We start from the raw sequence: 18,219 nt of genomic DNA on the forward strand, positions 1-18,219 counted from the left end.
GTCAGCAACCTTTGGCACACAGCTCGCCAGGGTAAGCACCCTGGCCGGCTGGGCTGCTTTGTTTACCTGCCGCGTCCGCAGGTTTGGCCGATCGCGGCTCCCACTGGCCGCGGTTCGCCGTCCCAGGCCAATAGGGGCGGCAGGAAGCTGTGGCCAGCACGTCCCTCAGCCCATGCCGCTTCCTGCAGCCCCCATTGGCCTGGAGTGGCAAACTGTGGCCAGTGGGAGCCGCGATCAGCCAAACCTGCGGACACGGCAGGTAAACAAACTGGCCCGGCCCGCCAGGGTGCTTACCCTGGCGAGCCGCGTGCCAAAGGTTGCTGACCCCTGCACTAGAGGAACAATCATGGTCTCACATGGTGTTTCATAGTCTGCTCTTTAAAGGGAAGGAACTCTTATTTTTAAATAAAAGACTAGAATTTTTACATTTTAGATATGTAAAAAACACAGTAGAATTATTTAGGCCTTTCCATTTAAAAAAAATAAAATAAAAACATTACATTTACTGAAAAATCCAATCTTAGTTACCAAGTCTTAATTTAATTCAAATACAGGTCTTCCCCAATTTACAAATGTGACCATCCTTCCCCAATCCCACAATCAAATCCATGTGGCTGGAGCCTCTCTCGTGTGGAGTTTCATTGACTACAGAGGGGCTCTGTATTAGCATGAGTCCAGTCACACAGATCTCCTATTGCAGGACTGGGGCCTAAGTGAACAATTTCAGTAAATAAGATGAAGAGACTAGTAGTTTAGGGCTCATTTTTATAAGTTTGTATTAAAAATGGGGGGAGGGATTAACCAAACCCAATGTTTTATAAGTAAAAATAAATCAATGAAAGAATGAAAGCAGTTGTTAAATAAAAAATGCTAAAAACCCAAGCACAACACAGAACGATAAATGCCAGAGAACGTTTCTGACCAGTCTTGTTTTGTTGTCCAAAGAACATGAAGTACACAAAGGAAGCAAACAACAGGGGGAAAGTTTTAGGTCTTGTCTACATGGTACATTAGGCTACACCAGAGCAGTGTAAACTCTAGTGCACACTAGCGTTTTCTGCACTAACTGACATTGCTGGTGTGCATGAAAAGTTCCTAGTGCTCATTAATGTAGTACCTTTTGAAAGGGGACTACATCAACATTTAAAATTTGTTTGATACACAATTAAGGACTTTAACTTGTGTACCTATTCAAATACATTTATATGTATGACTTAAGCGATGTGGAGCTCTGTTTTGTGAAGAATCTTTTATGAATAGGGCTCAAAGTGTTTCTAATATGTATTTTTGCTTTAAAGCACAATTCCACTTAAGAAAAAGCTTTGTTACAGAAAACTTAAGGCTCAGTTTAATCCACAGACCCCACATACGACTCCAGATGAGTGGGAGAGAGGTACATCACTTTACAGGTGTGTCTCAGAGAGGCTCAGCATAAAATTTGGAATTCACATTTGTGCTAGAAAAAAAACCTCAGTTTCACATTTCAGAGCCAGGATAATGAACTAGTCTGAATACACTGTGTGTCCATGAGTCAAAAAAAAACCAACCCTGAAAATTTATATAGGATCCTTTAGAGCAGTTGCTCTCAACCTTTCAAGACTACTGTACCCCTTTCAGGAGTCTGATTTGTCTTGCATAGCCCCAAGTTTCACCTCACTTAAAAACTACTTGTTTACAAAATCAGAAATAAAAATGCAAAGGTGTCACAGCACACTATTACTGAAAAATTGCTTACTTTCTCATTTTTACCATATAATTATAAAATAAATCAATTGGAATACAAATATTGTACTTATATTTCAGTGTATAGTATACGGAGCAGTATAAGCAAGTCTGGTCTCTATGAAATTTTAGTTTGCACTGACTTCGATAGTGCTTTTTATGTAGCCTGTTATAAAACTAGGCGAATATTCAGATGAGTTGATGTACCTCTGGGGGTACACTGAGGTCTTCCAGGGGGTAAATGTACCCCTGGTTGAGAACCACTGCTTTAGAATACTACAAGCTTTAGGAAGGGGATGCGTGAGACTGTATTTACATCATCGTGGACATATACTGTATCAGCATGAGGAAAGAGGGGCATGTATGTGTCTGTAACTTACTTTCATGTGGAGTTCAAATTGGATGTAGAGGAAACATCTTCATTAATGGGATTCCACATAAACTTATTCAACATAATTCTACTATCAGCACTGGGAAGATCCTCAGCTATCCAGATTATTTTTGTTTCAAATATTCAGTGTTTTCTTATTTTCATGATCAAAGTTTTCTTCCATGTACAAATAAAAATGGAATTGTTTAAAAGAAAAACAATAAATATAGGAATTATTTTAGTACTGTCAGGACATTAATTGCATTTGAATAAAACCAAGGAACCAGAGTAACTCAGCTCAGTGGGACTACTTCTGTGGATACTCACAAGCATAAATGCTTCCAGGATCAGGATGTACAAAACAGAAAAAGAATATTTCCAGGAACTATGAGAAACTCATAAGTGTCTTAAGTATTTTCACAATAGTGATGCCATACTCTTTTGACCTGCATTGTCCGGCTTCTACTTGTTTACAAATTGATTTATAGCATCAAATACCGGCTTAACTTTGAACTACTATTTAATATCCCTGTGTTACTTCCTATTTACATTATTTGTGTGCATAACCTCAGGTATATTTGGTGTGGCCAACTGTTCCTCCTGTAACTTCCTTCCTGTAACTATCACTCTGAAATACAAATAAATTGTTGTAGGGAGGGGAAAGTCATAGATATCTATTCAAAAAAGAGTACTTTCAAAAAAAGCAAGTCTCCTGTTCCTCCGAGTTTCTTCATCTAATAATAGGTAACAAGGGACTGCTACATATATCCAAGAAAAAATAAATGCTAAGACATCCAGAAAAGGTTGTTCTAACAAAAAGCAGTTGAGGCCCCATTTGGTAATACACCCCTTTTCAAGACAGCAAAGTTCCACTGAAGTCAAAAGTATTAAGCACATGCTTAAGTGCTTTCCTGAATCAGGGTCATCAGCTCTGACCCTGAAATGCAATATGTCCACAATGGGTCAAATTCTCAAGTGGGCCTCTAAACTGCATTTACATATTTTGTATGTGCACAACATACATTTGTGCTTGCACAACAGATAATGTTCAACTGCTTGACTTGAACATGCATAACTGAATTTTGCACATGTAAGCAGGTGCTTACATGAAATCTGTCAATGGAATTGTATAGGCCCCTTTGATCATTTGACACAGTATATTTCTGTTGCAATAAAAAAAAGCAAAATTTTCATCAGAATAACAAAGGCCACATGTTAAACATCTCTAATGGTTATGCAGTCCAGCCTTTAGTAGGAACAGAATTATAAAGACCACTGAAAGAAAAGTATGTGGAGGACATATCTACATGAAAAAGAAGTCAGGAAGAATATAAGTCCAATCTGTAGAGCCACAGAATCAAGGTTATTTCCAGCAAGATAACATGTTTGATTATTAGAGTTCTTTCCCATCACTAGGGTTCTGGACCACCACCAAATTCAGTTCTCAGTCTAGACACTCATCACATACATGATAGATGGACCATGGCCATCAGAAAACATTTCTGTATTTTAAACTATAATGGCATGTAAACAGGAAACATGATTACTGTATTCTGGCAGTCTTCTAGGTAGCTGTTAAAAGGGACAGTGTCAATTTAAAATCTAGGCAGCTTCCAAAAACAAGTTAAAAGTATTTTCAGGTACTACAACTGACCCCGAGTCCCTGATTAATACCAATCTTGCTGGCTCAAAGAGTCTCTATAGGCAATAACTCTAAACACATGATCTCTTATGACCCTGAGAAGTGCTGTATCAAGCACAAAAACAAGAGCTCGAAGAAATAATGAAACCTACCCAACTTGTCTATGATATAAAGGTGCACCTAAAGCTGCCATCACTGTCTTAATTACTTTTCCAAAGACAAGGGAATTGAAAGCAGGGGTGGTAGTCGACATACTCCAGAGTACGTCATGAAGAGACCTTGTGAGGATGGGTCAGGGAGGACAAGAACTGGAACCACAGTTGAATTTCAGAGAACCCAAACCAAATGTATCTGTCTGAAATTGTGTGCCCACATGCATGAGTGGAAACGAAGGAAAAGACTCATCTTTCTACCATACATGCCTTTAAAAAAATTAATAAAAATTCTAAAAATAAATACCTTTGAGGGTCTCTGCCTCAGTGCCAGCAGCCCAGTTCTCATAAGAACCTTACAATAACAAATCAGTATCTGTGTGCACACAGTGCAAGAGAATAAATGTCAGTAAAACAGATTCTCGTTTCAAGCTCCCAACAGGTCATTTTAAATAATGGGGGGGGAGGGGGGAAGTTATGAAAGTGACTGACATTTTCCTTTTAGCCCTTTTTCTTGTTTGCCTTGCCATTATTTCACCGCCAGTTCCAGGCATCTTTGTGAAACTGTATTTTCATGGTCACTTTCAACTGGCGTACAGCAAACCATCTCATTTCTAAGAACAGAAAATACTTGGGGGTTTACATGGAACTTTCACCTCACAAAAATTCATTCCTGTTTCTTTAAGCATATAGTCATCAACTGATGCTTCTGACGGACATCATGCTCTAAATAAACAGACTCTTCTGGCTGTCACACAACTTCCTCCTGAAGTTCTGGTGGGTAAAAGTTGAAAAAATTGCCAAATACAGAGACCAGCAACTTCTGAGCTGACTTAGATAACAATCTACAAAGACTTCAGTCCAGAGCAAACAAGATGAAAAGCCACATTCAACATGGCTAGATTTCTGTACTAGCATGAATACCTTAAAGTGCTCACAGGAGGCGGAGTGGGGTGTGTGTCTCTCTATCCAGCTTTTTGGGGATATGGAAGACACCATGCATCAACCAAAGTAATTAAACTAATTGCACCTGTCACATTATTAGTTGGGTAGGAGTCCCTGCTGTCAGAATGAGAACCTTTAATTCTAACATGTACAGCATCACATTTGAAAGTGATACTGAGTGACTTACCACAAGGTTTAATAATAGGCCCAGAACTGTGAAAGTGCTCTCTTCCGCAGCCCTGACTCACCAGAGTAGTCTCATGTAAGTCAAATAAACTATTCCAGCAAATATGGACTATAGAACCAGACCATTAAACAGGACAACTTGAGTATTTTTAATATTTCTAGTGGGACTCCTACCAGCCAGCAGCAGACTCGAAAGTCCGTGTTCTGGGTTCTTTCAAAACTTCTAAGACTACTGGCCTGGCTATCCCCAATTTCAGAGGAAGCCAGTCAGTTTGGCAAAGGCTCATCAGACCTAGGAGGGCTGTAAAAATGGCTGGCCTTATCTTCACTGAGCCTGTGCTTGAGAAGTTCCAGAGCAGAGTGAGAAGTTTAGAACAACCAAGGGAACATTACTGAGCGTCTATTAAAAGGAGGTTGGTAAATCAGGGCTGTGGTGTATTTTAACAAACGTTTAGAGGATGAAGTAAATGTATAAATCAACTCTACACATAATACCAGATTAGGAGGGATCATGAACAGAGAAAAGGACAGAGATAAATTGCAAAAGGATCTTGAGAGCATGGAGAAATGGATAATTATTAACAAGTTGAGATTTAATTCTGATAAATGCAAAGCAATATGCTTAGGGGAAAAATAATAATGAGAAGTACCAGAGAAGAGACCAATGGTTAGAATGTAGTAATGTAGAGCAGGATATATGGGGTGAACTGTAATACTGAACTGGACAAATTCAGTGTGATAATGTTACAAAAAAAGAGCTCATGCAAGACAGCAGATGCCCAGATAACTCAACCCCTTGTAACTAAACCTCTTGATCTCTTGATTAACAAATCTGAATTCTTTCTCCCGCTCCCAACTTCTCATCAAGAGCTGTACAGACATAGTAACCCTGGATGAGAACATTCTCAGCCCTAAATCACAGCCCCTATACAACAGGTCAGCCTTTTTTCAGTGCACTACGTGTGTGAACTCTTCATCCAAAGCTCCCTTTATCTGAAGGTTGTGGTTGGACCCAAAGACCTTTGGATACTCAGATTCAACGGGATGCCCGAACAGGGAATGAATTATTACACTGAATATAGCATTAGTAAGGCCACACTAGTGTCCTTTGTACAGTATGAAGCATCATGTTTTTAAAAAAAATGATACACAAAAACAAAAAAAACACTGATAAATTGGAGGGGAAACCCAAAGGGGTTCAGGAATCATAAGGGAATTACAAAATATAATTCATGCAAAGAGTAAAGAAATTTAACATGTACAGCCTAGAGGAATGATGAAAAGCGGATATAACTATCCAAACACTTAAGAGTTCTGAGATTTAGAGGGAGAACAGTTGTTACACTTAAAGAAGTGTCATGAAAATAAAACCAGAAAATTTAAAATAGAAAGCATTTTTAACTAAAGTTTAAGTCCTTGATTCTGCAGAGACTTACACACTCTAAGTAGTAGCACTGAAGTCACTCAGTGCTATACATACAGTGTATAAGCCTTACGCACATGTGTACATTTTTGCAAGAACAGGATGTAATAGAAAAACAAATTATTCTGTAGTATAATCTATAAAGGGATGGTGTTAGATCCCTAACATTAAGGGGTTCATTTTCAAAAGGACCTTTACCAGCCCTCCACTTGTATCAGCATAAAACATACAACCATACACATGCCCACCTTTAGCACACCTGCAGGCACTTGAAACAGTCTAAAACTTGGGTGCATACAGATGTTAGACAATTGGTTAAGTGTACACATTGGTATTTGCACCTCTTCAGGGTGTGAAAACTTTGCACATAAACATATTCAACCTGAAGTCTGAAAATGTATCCCTAAAGGTGTATCCAAGTTTTCTTTTGAAAACAGCTGAGATTAGTAGAGTGGAAAATCCACTATTCATGCAGAAGAATGGATTAGATGACCCAGGATTCCATTCCAATCCTCATCATCCAAAACTCTACAGTACTAAAAACAAATTACTTTGATGGAGAATGACGAATAATCTGTCATCATGAAGTTCTACAAGAATAACTGTGAAAAATGTTGGTTCAAGATACGTTGCCAAGGTCTTATGATAGGAATAGTTTATCAGATGGTCTAGATCTGGACAAACTGAAACAGACGAATTAGTGTCTCTTCTGTTCCCAATTTTACTACTTCAAAAGAGTCAAAGCTGGATCTTTTTGGAGTATCTCTTATAAATTTGGGCTATGATAATTTCCCAATCCATGAAGCAGCCATTACACAATGGGAGAATTTATCATAGCCCAAATTTACTAGAGATACTTCAAAAAGATCCAGCTTTGAATTTTTAGAAGTAGTAAAGCTGGGAACAAAAGAAACACTAATTTAGCGAGGTCTGGACAAACCTGCCACTTTACTGCAGGTACTGCATCTTCAGATTATTGAGGAAGAGGATGTACGTGAAAACAATGGTGAATGTATTTCCAGGAATTCTGATTTAAATTCTAAGTATTCACATGAGATTAATTTTGTATTTCTTTCCCCTTAGCTATTTTGATCATTAGCTGTGTGATTGAAGAAACTCAGGGCAGTTTAAACCAACATTTAGTAGTAAGAGAATCTGCCACTAAGATTGTGTTACACCTCTATGTAAACAGCGTTCTTCTTCTTTGAAGAATTTTATTTATAATTTTATCTCTATGTATATTTCTCTGGTGCTAATCTCTGCACAGTGCCTTTACAAACATCAATTAAGTCTCCCAACAGCTCACAATAGGCAAAGATTATCCTCTTTTTACAGATGGAGAAGCTGAGGCTGAGAGGGTGCCAAAAGCTAAAGAGAAAGTTAGTGCTAGAGGTAAAATTAGAGCGCATTAGAACCTGGTTCCCATATTAGTTCTCAGACCAATCCACTCACTCTCTGGTGACTATTTGATCAAATAAATGAAAAAAGGCTCACATTTTCCATGCCAAAGCCAACATTCACACTCACGTCTATTACGCATCCTGTATTAACTTCCTATGGTAAAGTATGGCAAAACTGAAATGTTAGGGCACAGAACACAAAATACTAATGGCTGAAAAAGACTAAAGTTCAGTATCAGAATGGTCATTTGAAGAAAATGCCTCAATATTTTCAGAAAATGAGATGCCACCCAAATAGTTATAAAATTAATGAAGTGAAATGGAAATACAGGAAAGCAAATAAACCCCTTGAAAACAGCAGCCATGATGCAGCATGTCATCACATGACCTTTTCATTTAGCAGGTTTTAACCTTAACCTGAGTGATTATCAACTTAGTATTGTGTTGGCTCCTGCAAACACTGCAAGTTTCTAAGCCAGCTTTTGTTTTCAGTGTAACGTGCATAAATAATTCCCATTAACCTTACTGGGAACTTTGCGCATGTGGCCGGGGAAGTAAAGATGCCCCAAGTGTTTAAGTTCAAGAGAGCTTGTTTCCTGCATGTTCTAAAGAAGTGTCAACGTAAATTACTTGTGTGTACTTGTGTGTGTATGTGTGTGTGCATGCCTTGTACATTTATGAGTATCATGATAACTAAACAAACATGTTTAATGCATCAGTCCTACAGAAGATTTGCTGCAGGGAGGGTTTACGCTCCTCTCAGTAAGTAAGGAATGTCTAACTTAGCAGCACCAGTAATAGGACAAGTTAAAAAAACAAAAGTAAAACAAAAGAAAACCCACACCACACTTAACTCCAAGACTTACATAATTTAAAGCATTTTAAGGTCCTATATTCCTTGCTATCAGAACCTTGATAGATCACAGAGTGCACGTGCAATCTGTTTTAAATATAGTTTAAATGTTGCATCTGAAAAGAAGGTATTTGCAAACAAAAAGACTATTTTTATTTCTATAGATATATTGTACTGTAAACAAATAAATCTCTGCCTTTGCTATCAGCAATTGCAGGCATCAGGAAACATCCTAAATGGTGAAGTGACCTGACCTAACCTAACATGAGGTGATGGATGCATTTTACTTTTTAAGTCAAAAGGGCACTTAGAGTTGATTTTTACAATGATGAAAAAGATAACATTTGCTCTGCTTTGTTTTCAGATTCTTATCCTAAAAGTAAAATCTGATCTTTCCGAGTTGTTTACACACTTCTGCTCTCTGCTGTCGCCAGAAAGGCTTTCTCTAGCTTCCTGTTCATTTTCAGAGGAGTCATCTCTAAAGGATATGATTGTGGTAAGGTTGGGAGACAGTGGAAGGAGGTAAAGGGCTGCAGATGTAAAATATATTGTATGCCACCACAGCATCACTGTGTCACCTAATACACCAAAGAACACCGGAAAGATAGATATGGACAAACTGTTTTGCTAAAATAAGCATGTTAGATGTGACATAAACAGCCTCTTTCTGCTAGACAGAAAACATTTTGATCTAAAAGTTAAATATTTATCTGCTATAATTGAGTCTATGAGATGTTACATGCCAAGTCCTGCAGCCTTTATATTCACATGACTTCTACTGAAGAGGTGTGCCTATGCAACAACTGCAGAATCAGGATAATCAAAAAACAAGCTTTTAAATTACAATATGGGCTACATGCCCATATAGTAAAACGTACAGCACCTGTATCTTTTTAGACATTTATACTGCACTCAGAGTAGTTTGTAAATACTTTATGAATTCTAAAAATGCTACACCAAAGCAGCTCTACTTTTCTTGCCCATCCCTAGCAGGACTGGTATTATATCTGTACTTGTTGCAGGATGGTTAGTCTGAAGCAGATCTCACATGTCTGGCTGAGGGAAACCAGTGACGATATCTACTGAAAAGATAATGAATTACCTTTCCATCATAATCTGGAATTTTCAGACTGTGTAAACAACAGTTGAAATTTCAGTTGGAACATACAATATATATTCCACTGACACCACAGCCTGGGCTCAGCAGTCATACTCCCATTGAAGTCAATGGCAAGATTTCTACTCCCTTCAGAAGTGACAGTCTACGACCCTATATATTAGAAGTCAGTACACTTTATTTAACATTCTTTTAAGCACAGACTTAAGATCTTAGGCCTCTAAGCAATCAGCTTTCTCCCACTGGATCTGTTTCTTTTTCTAATGCTTCCAATTCAGCTAATTGTATATATACACACATGGTGCTTTCACAGGCAGCAGTAGTGGTTTGGGGTTTCTTTTGCTTTGTTTTTTGTCGTTGTTGTTGGGTTTTTTTGGGGTGTACTGTTGTAAATGTAAGAGTTAGGGAGCTGAGCTGTCCTGACATGAAATGTTTTCTTTCCACTTCAGCAGTCTGTTTTGATGTGTTTTCAGAGTAAACAACAGTATTGCACAAGTTAACATCAAGAGTTTTCTGCTGCTGCTGCTTTCATAGCAGCTAGAACAAAAGTGCTCTCCAATTCATCCGAGTGAAGCCTACATAAATAAGTAATTGCACTGTGCTTAAGAACTACTATAGTCAGCAATACTTGCTATCTGAACTACATTCCGTAGCAGTTAAGAATAAATCTGTATTACAAGGGTAAAAGAATCTGAATTTAAGTATTGTTTACAGAGACCATGGCAAGGATCTGAAAGCATTTGTGATAATTTACAACACATTTTGGTAAATGATCTAGTGCTGAAGATGGGCAATTCAATACAGGCCTCCTCTAGATGAAAATCTGTTTCTTATTCCTCATTCTATTTTTTGTTAGTGAACTTCTTGCTTGTGAAAACTGTGGATGGACTGACAGCTTGGAACACCACAGGGATTTGTTCCTATACCAAGCAAAGCATGGATGGGCAGCAACAGTGCAAATACCCTACATTTCCCTGTAGTGCTTCTGTTTATGTTTAGAAATCTTTCTTCAGCAAGTTAATGTTAAAAGAAAGCCTTTTACAGCTATTTTTGTACTTTTTGTACTTTCTTGTTTGGAAAGTGCACAATCTCCCCTTTACCTCTTTTTCATGATGGCCAAGACCTTCCTCTGGATTTCTGAGGTTGAGGATGTGCACCTCCTGCGGCAGGCCCATTGTGCCTCTGCTTGCACAACCAGATAAGACGGTAAAGCTCTCCAGCAAGGCATGAACTGGGTGGGAACTGTTGACAGCCGATAACACACATTCACTCCTAGGCACAGGACCTGTAGAGGAAATCACAGATACACACCATTCAGAGGCACGAGCCAGAGTAAATGACATCTTTTAAACGAGAATTGTCTTTTTGACTACAAAACCAGTTGGAACACAGACAGAGGCTTCAATTAGTTATCTGCAATATATAACAGAAAAACTTTTTTAGTTATAAATAATTTGTTTCAATTACTTTGTTTATTTACTTTTTTGTCATTCCTTTTTGGTGCTAGATCTTTAATTAATTTCTCTGACAATCCTCATTTGAATCATGTATTCTTCTCCTTCTCAAAATTGTAGGAAGTTCACCGTAGACCAAGAAAATAAGGAAGGAAACAAGGACTGAGAAAGAAAAGAATGAAAAATAAAAAATGGGGGGAGGGATTGGTTTGCCTGAGATGTAGATTATTTGTCTATGTGAAACATCTTTATGACAAAAACAGAAAACATAACTAGGCAATCATATATATTCCTTTTGAAGTAGAGCGGATATATAATGCAAACATAGTTCAGGTGCCTTGCCACATTACTGCAGACATTTATCACATGGCAAACTGAAATTTTGTTTGCCAAGTCTATTTTGAATCTGACAATGATGATCTAAACTGATAACTGCTATCTAGTCCAAAACATAATCAATGTCCTTTCAAATAATCACTGCCATGCTCTTATGTTGTATTTGAGACAGTGTGATATGATATAGCAGGGTAGCACGACAGTGAGATATATAAACTATATCTGCAGGAAACTAAAGCAAGACAAATATTTATGAAAAGCAGCCCTACTTTTCCAAAATGGTTCAAACACACCATTATAACAACAGATACAGTATGTTTTTGATTCTGAAGGTCACTGAATTAGGCCCAGATGCATGCCAGGTCAACTCAAAGATTATAGACAGAAAAGACTGGGCACAGGCTTGAAGAATTGTGATATCTCAGCCTGCTATACATTTGCTAGAGGGAAAAAAAAATGGTTTCCACTGAAGAAACTTTGAAATAAAAAAAAAAAATTTCCAACAGAAACGTTTTGCAGATTTTTGTATATGGTTCATAAGCAGTTACATATCGCTAAAGATCATTAGACCCAAACTGTATAATCAGCAAGTATATATTTTTTTTTAATTCTTGTTTTAGCATTGACCCATAGTTTGCTTCTTAAATAAAAATTACAGTCCACAACTGATCATTTGAGAGTTGAATAGTTTCTTTTAAAACAGACTTTTTCTAAAGAAAGCAAAGGTGTTGAGAACAATGAGATTTTTGCAATGCCTTAGATCATACAGGTCCTGTCCTGTGAAAGGGGCTGTTTTTATTCTAAAACCCACTGGTGCATACTACAAGTCCTGCCAGCTCCCAGAGGACAGGCATACTTTTTAAAGGCATTGCTTGAGGCATGATTTACACCTGCCCAGACATGGAGTGCAAAGGATGAGCAAACAGCACACTCTCAACATGAGAAGCTTGGCAACAGCACTGAATGAACACTGAAAGGGTGGGAGACCTTGAATATTTTTTTAAGCAAGATTAAATGATACAGCCACATAAAATAAAAATACAGTCCTCAAGCAGTGATACTTTCTTTAAGTATAGAAAGCCTAATAAGAATGTTGTTTCTTTTATTGCTTTAAAAAAGTTGTTATTATCAGTAACAATAATACAAATTAGTATATTATTATTACTGTACAGGTATAATACCTTGGGGCCTTGGAGCCCCATTCATGGACCAGGACCAGATTGTACAAGGTGCTGTACAAACAGTGCAATGAGACAGTCCCCATCCCAATCAGCCCAACCAGCAGTGTATCAATCTTGCAGCTAAGTGAGTTATTATATGAGCTGCACAATAAATATTCCCAAATGCCATGCCAGATACTTGGGTAAGGGAATGAAAGAAGGACTAAGGAATGGTTATTCACTTGAGCTCCTTTTTACTGGCCAATTTACTGAATGGATTTGGGGTCTGTCACCCAGCCTCTCTTCCAACTGCAGAAGCAATGCAACAGTAGAACAATTCATTCATAAGAAGAGGCTCAAGAAAAATACAGGCCAAGTCAGCAACCTCTACCTAAAGCACCATCAGGTGCTCATCTGAGCCAGCATTTGCATCAAGGGCAGGACAGGCTAAGTGAAGGATGCACACCAAAAGGTCCATGAAGGTGGGGCGGGGCGGGAAGAAGTGGCATTGACGAAGCAATGTTGACAAAAATGTGCACTTTTCTTAGTAACATTCTGGAGGAAGATCAACTGTCTGCTTTCCAACAGGATATTTCTGAGCCTCCTAATTAATTTCTAAAAATATCTTCCCTCCATCATACATCCTGGTCTTTACTTGTAACAACAACGTGCATTTGTTTTGGGTGCTACACCAAGCTTTCTAGTGCTTTTGGATTCTCAGGAACAGCAATTCCTTCTGATCTTGAAACACTGGAAATCACACGAACAGAGAACTGTGCAATGACTGGCGTGAGTCTGCATGTCTACAACCAATGTCCCATGGAAATCATTAAGGTTTTCATGTAGTTCCATATATTTTCACCAGGTCTGAATACAACCTGAAGCAATTCTTTCTAGCATTGCATATACATGGTGCCAATCCTCTTCTCATAAAAAAAAGTCCTGTTATCCCTGCAATCCTATCTATATAGGTTCTTATACTGCGTTCATCACCGTATCCAACATGTAGAATTTATAATGCTGGAAAACCAAACAGATTCAATACAAAAATAAAAAACTCTCTCTGTGATACCACTAATCATCTTATTTATCTTTCCCAGCACAGCCTGCTCATAGCTGAAGCCCTATATAAAACCACTGCCTCATCCTGCCTCAGCTTTACTTTCCTGTTGTTTAGCCATGCACAAGCTCTAGATCCACTTCTGCCAGCCTTCTCACTACATGCCCACATCCTGGCCTTCCCTTTTCTACTTCACTGTCATCAACTATGCTAAGACGCCACCCACACTTGACATTATCACTGTTTAACAGAATACAGACTTACCCCTATTGAGACTATGTATTTTAAGTTGAACTTGTACTCACCCGTCTTGCTATTGTACTACATGTTCCATTTCTTTAACAGTTTTCTTATTTAAAAAAATCCCAGCTTGTATTGCAACTAAAGATTATTTAGTTAAGGTTTGTAAAGCCCTCTGAAGATGAAAACCAGGTAAAGTAATCTCATTATAACGGATATATACTCCTATGTAGCACAATATATTTCAGGGTAACAACTGTTAAAGAATTGTATTAAATGTTTTTTCCGCTTTCAAAAAATAGCAATTTTTTAAAAAGACCCTTGATATAGATCCAATTCTGTTTGATACTAACATCTGGAACTTATTCAACATAATTTAAGCACTCTGTTTCCCATATCACCCAAGCTCCTAATGAGTAACGTGTGTTCTGTTGTAATAAAAACGGTAGAGATGGGGTGGGGGCAATATTATAACCCCAAACCAACTCATAACTATGGTGGATTTGATTCAAATAATAATATAGGCTAATATAGTTTCTGTTATATTTCCATAGGGACTTCTGCAGCTCTGTTAGCTGAAAAGTGTGACCAACTCCCACAAACTGTGTGAATCTGAATGGCAGGCTCCAAAGCATGTTAACATTCTTCCATAGGAATCCCAAAAGGCCCTGCAGGAGCCTGCAAACTGCAACAGAATCCAACACTTCTTAGAGGAAAGCACAGATTTAGTCTATTTGATTTTCATATGAGGGAATGTTCCATATCTGGGCATTTTGCATAAAGGCAAAAGTTTAAACACATCTGGAAACAGCAAAGTCCAGAAACACCAGGGATCTCTGAGCTGTTAATTTTGAAGTAATGTAAATTACTATAGACCAGCTCTGTAGGCCTTTGGGACTCTAGCTAGACATCACCACTTTTAATATCTAGACTCCATATACTTTTGCTGGTAAATCTATCCCAAATGGGGCTAAATGTCCAAACAGGAACCAAATATGCCCAGGTGACAAACTTGTACAAAGGAGTGGCTTTGGTGTGTGTGGTAATTTAGTGGCACTTTTTATTGGTCTGTAGCATGATGAATGGAACTAGACAAAGAGGGTCAGATTTCAGGAGACCTAGTTTGATGTGTCACTAGCGGGCTGAGGAATGCAAGCAGAGGCCAAGCTGCTATCTCCTCTTCTATAGAGCCTCAGCATGAAACACTGACCACTCTACATACTCAGAAAAGATCTCTTTCATATACTTCCGCTGCACCACTTATTACTAATGAAAAATAGCCAATGCAGGGGGCGGAGACAGAGACACACCATTCCACAGATAGCTCAGGGAGGGATTGTATTCTCCTATATGCTCTCCTTTGATCAAGGACTCTTTACTGAAAAAGCACATTTATCTGAGCATTTACACTGTACTAATATGCCAGGGAGAGATCCAACGCAAAGAAACTGGTAAAGGCCTCAGTACTTCAACTCTTTCAAAGAGAAAATACTAAACTTCCACTTGCCTTTCTTGTATGTAAACTAGTCCATGCTATGAATAGACCACCCTATGTGACCCATCCTGAGAAACTACAGCCTTTGGATTGCTTTGCTTATGCCACATCAAAATTACACACAACAAATTTTAAAGAAATGTCACTAAACTGATAACCAAGTGAGAAAAAGCAAGTAGTAAAGTGTGGGAGCAAAGGGAAAACAGGGATATCTAGGTGAGGTAAGGGGATAAAAAAACCATCCAATATCCCCTAGAACCCAGAATTTCTCTTGGGAACCCAACATCTAAAATCACTCAACCTCAACAAGGAAAGAAAAGCGTTAAAGAATTAGTAACAATAAGAAAGAAAAAGAGAGAAAAAAGGAACCTTCACTCAAATAAAAAAATTATACTGAATTTAAGAGAACTATTCCCATATGGCACTTCTTAGAAGGAACCCAGTACTGTAATACAAATATGACTTACTATCAGGATAAATTAGATTTCTTTGAAGATTTATGGGTTTTCTGCTGAAGGTAATGGCACAGTTTCCATTGCCTCATATGGTAATCTGTTGGCATGGACTGTGCTCTCAAGTGCCTGGATAGTAAAAACCCAAGAAACTGTCACAGTAAGAATTACACCACAAGTTATTGTTTTTAGAGTATCTATCTGTTTGAGTGAAGGAACAGGAGTAACAGCAAGAGGAAGGTATCAGAGGGGTAGCCGTGTTAGTCTGAATCTGTAAAAAGCAACAGAGGGTCCTGTGGCACCTTTAAGACTAACAGAAGTATTGGGAGCATAAGCTTTCGTGGGTAAGAACCTCACTTCTTCAGACTTGCATCTGAAGAAGTGAGGTTCTTACCCACGAAAGCTTATGCTCCCAATACTTCTGTTAGCAAGAGGAAGACAGCTAGGTAGTCTCTGGATTAGAGAAAGTCAAACAACAGTGTCAAGTTAGTGTATGCACTCAAGCATATTAGATTACAGGCCACATGAAATGGTAATTCTAGATATCTCTGTTACTGCATATTGCTAATTATATTAAGAAAGAAATCTTTACCTATGTTAGTGATAATAAGCAATACCTACAGTTATAGCCTTCTCATTTCAAGAGACAGGAAGGCGTGTTAAAATTGTATTTACAAGTGAGTAGGAGATATCCATTTACTGTTACATATTCTTCCATGACAAAGAATTGCACCATCAGCCATCTTTTTGAGAAGGAGCAAGCAAATGAGAGGGAAAATCTACAGTCACTGTAACACATGGCCAGACAGTCTCTCATCCTTAACTTAGAACCCACCTGAACACCAGAGTTTTTAGATTTAAACCAGAACCTTTGAGGATCCAGTACCATTTGGTTCAGGTCAAAAGCAAGTTCTGGATGCTCTAAAACTTATCTTATTCCCTAGAAGTAGAACAAGGATTACTTTCAAATACAATCTTAATTGTTTACATAGCTTCTACAGCTAAATGGATGTTTGTGCTATGTTATTATATTAAACTGACAATTTATTGAAAACAAATTACATTTTTTTGCAATAAATTAAAAATATTTCACACAACCCAACATTTTTGGAGGGAAGAGAGGGAAAAGGGAATGATTTTATGGTATCAAATAACAGTTTCTTTTGTTCTAAATTGTGATGTTTTCTCCTTTTTGCCATTCTGATGTGCATGTCGAGCAAAAAATAAACTAACAAACCAGAGAGACTTTCTGGCCTAACTGCACTCCAATTGACATCAATGGCAATACTGTCATAGATGTCACTGGGTGCACAGTTAAACCAACAATGAATACTTTTGAAAAACGCGCCCTGAAAGTGTTAGGGGATTATTGTGAGGATGCTATCTCAAATATCACAATACTTTTCCACTGCCACTATCATGGACTAAATTCTGAACACAAATCTCACATGTAGGCCCAGCGAAGGAGTAGGAATAGGCCCAGAGTAAGCTTCAACAGGTGAAGGAGAAAACTTGATTTCTACAAGACTACTTATGGATGCAAATTAAGCAGGATTTTGTCCCAGGAGTTGCTCTACAACAGTGGTTCTCAACCAGGGGAGGGGAGATGGGGGCAGGGGACACAGAGGTCTTCTGGGGGTTGTGACATTATGCCCCATATTCTTCATAGTAATATTATGATGATATGAGTATGGCATAATTATGATGTATTTTGTGCAAGATAAGGCATTGGAAAGGTAATGATTTACTGAATATGATTATCTTATTTGTATGCATGTATCATTTTGGTATCTGAAGTTAGGAATGCCCACTAGTCAGAATACAATCAGTCTAGATGGCTGGTTGGGAATGGCCATTAGGGAGAACAATATGTCTTAGAACAGGCCTGCACAACATGCGGCCCGGGGGCCACATGCGGCCCGCGTGGGCTGACTGTGCGGCCCGCGGGGGTTGAGTAGATGGGCTCATTGTGCGGCCCGCGGGCGGAGGGGGGGGTGAGTAGACAAGCGGCGGGTGAGGGAGGGGGGCTGAGTAGGTGAGCGAGCGGGCAGTGGCAGGGAATGAGTAGGCGATCCGGGAGGGTGGACAGCTGAGGAGGCGAGTGGGCGGGTAGTGGCGGGGGGTGAGGAGGCGAGCCGGGGCAAGGGAGCTGAGGAGGCGAGTGGTGAGTCGGTTGCTGACCTGTTCTACTGATCTGGTCTTGCTTCCATCC

At 38.7% G+C, this 18,219-nt stretch overlaps 1 protein-coding gene across 15 annotated transcripts in view; it reads right to left on the bottom strand.

The window, feature by feature from the left end:
• Positions 1–18,219, bottom strand: part of TGFBR3 (transforming growth factor beta receptor 3) — a 180,565-nt gene that overhangs the window by 81,465 nt on the left and 80,881 nt on the right. For 13 of the 15 annotated variants that reach the window (XM_024105880.3, XM_024105882.3, XM_065554249.1 and 10 more), the window contains one exon: positions 10,911–11,095. In XM_024105880.3, the coding sequence (XP_023961648.2) occupies positions 10,911–11,095 (185 nt within the window). Of the gene's footprint in view, positions 1–10,910; positions 11,096–11,290; positions 11,427–18,219 lie in introns of all 15 variants that reach the window. The other 2 variants (XM_065554254.1, XM_065554251.1) reach the window with 1 other exon arrangement.

This window comes from Chrysemys picta, chromosome 8 (assembly GCF_011386835.1).
Source record: "Chrysemys picta bellii isolate R12L10 chromosome 8, ASM1138683v2, whole genome shotgun sequence".
Lineage (NCBI taxonomy): Eukaryota > Metazoa > Chordata > Testudines > Emydidae > Chrysemys > Chrysemys picta.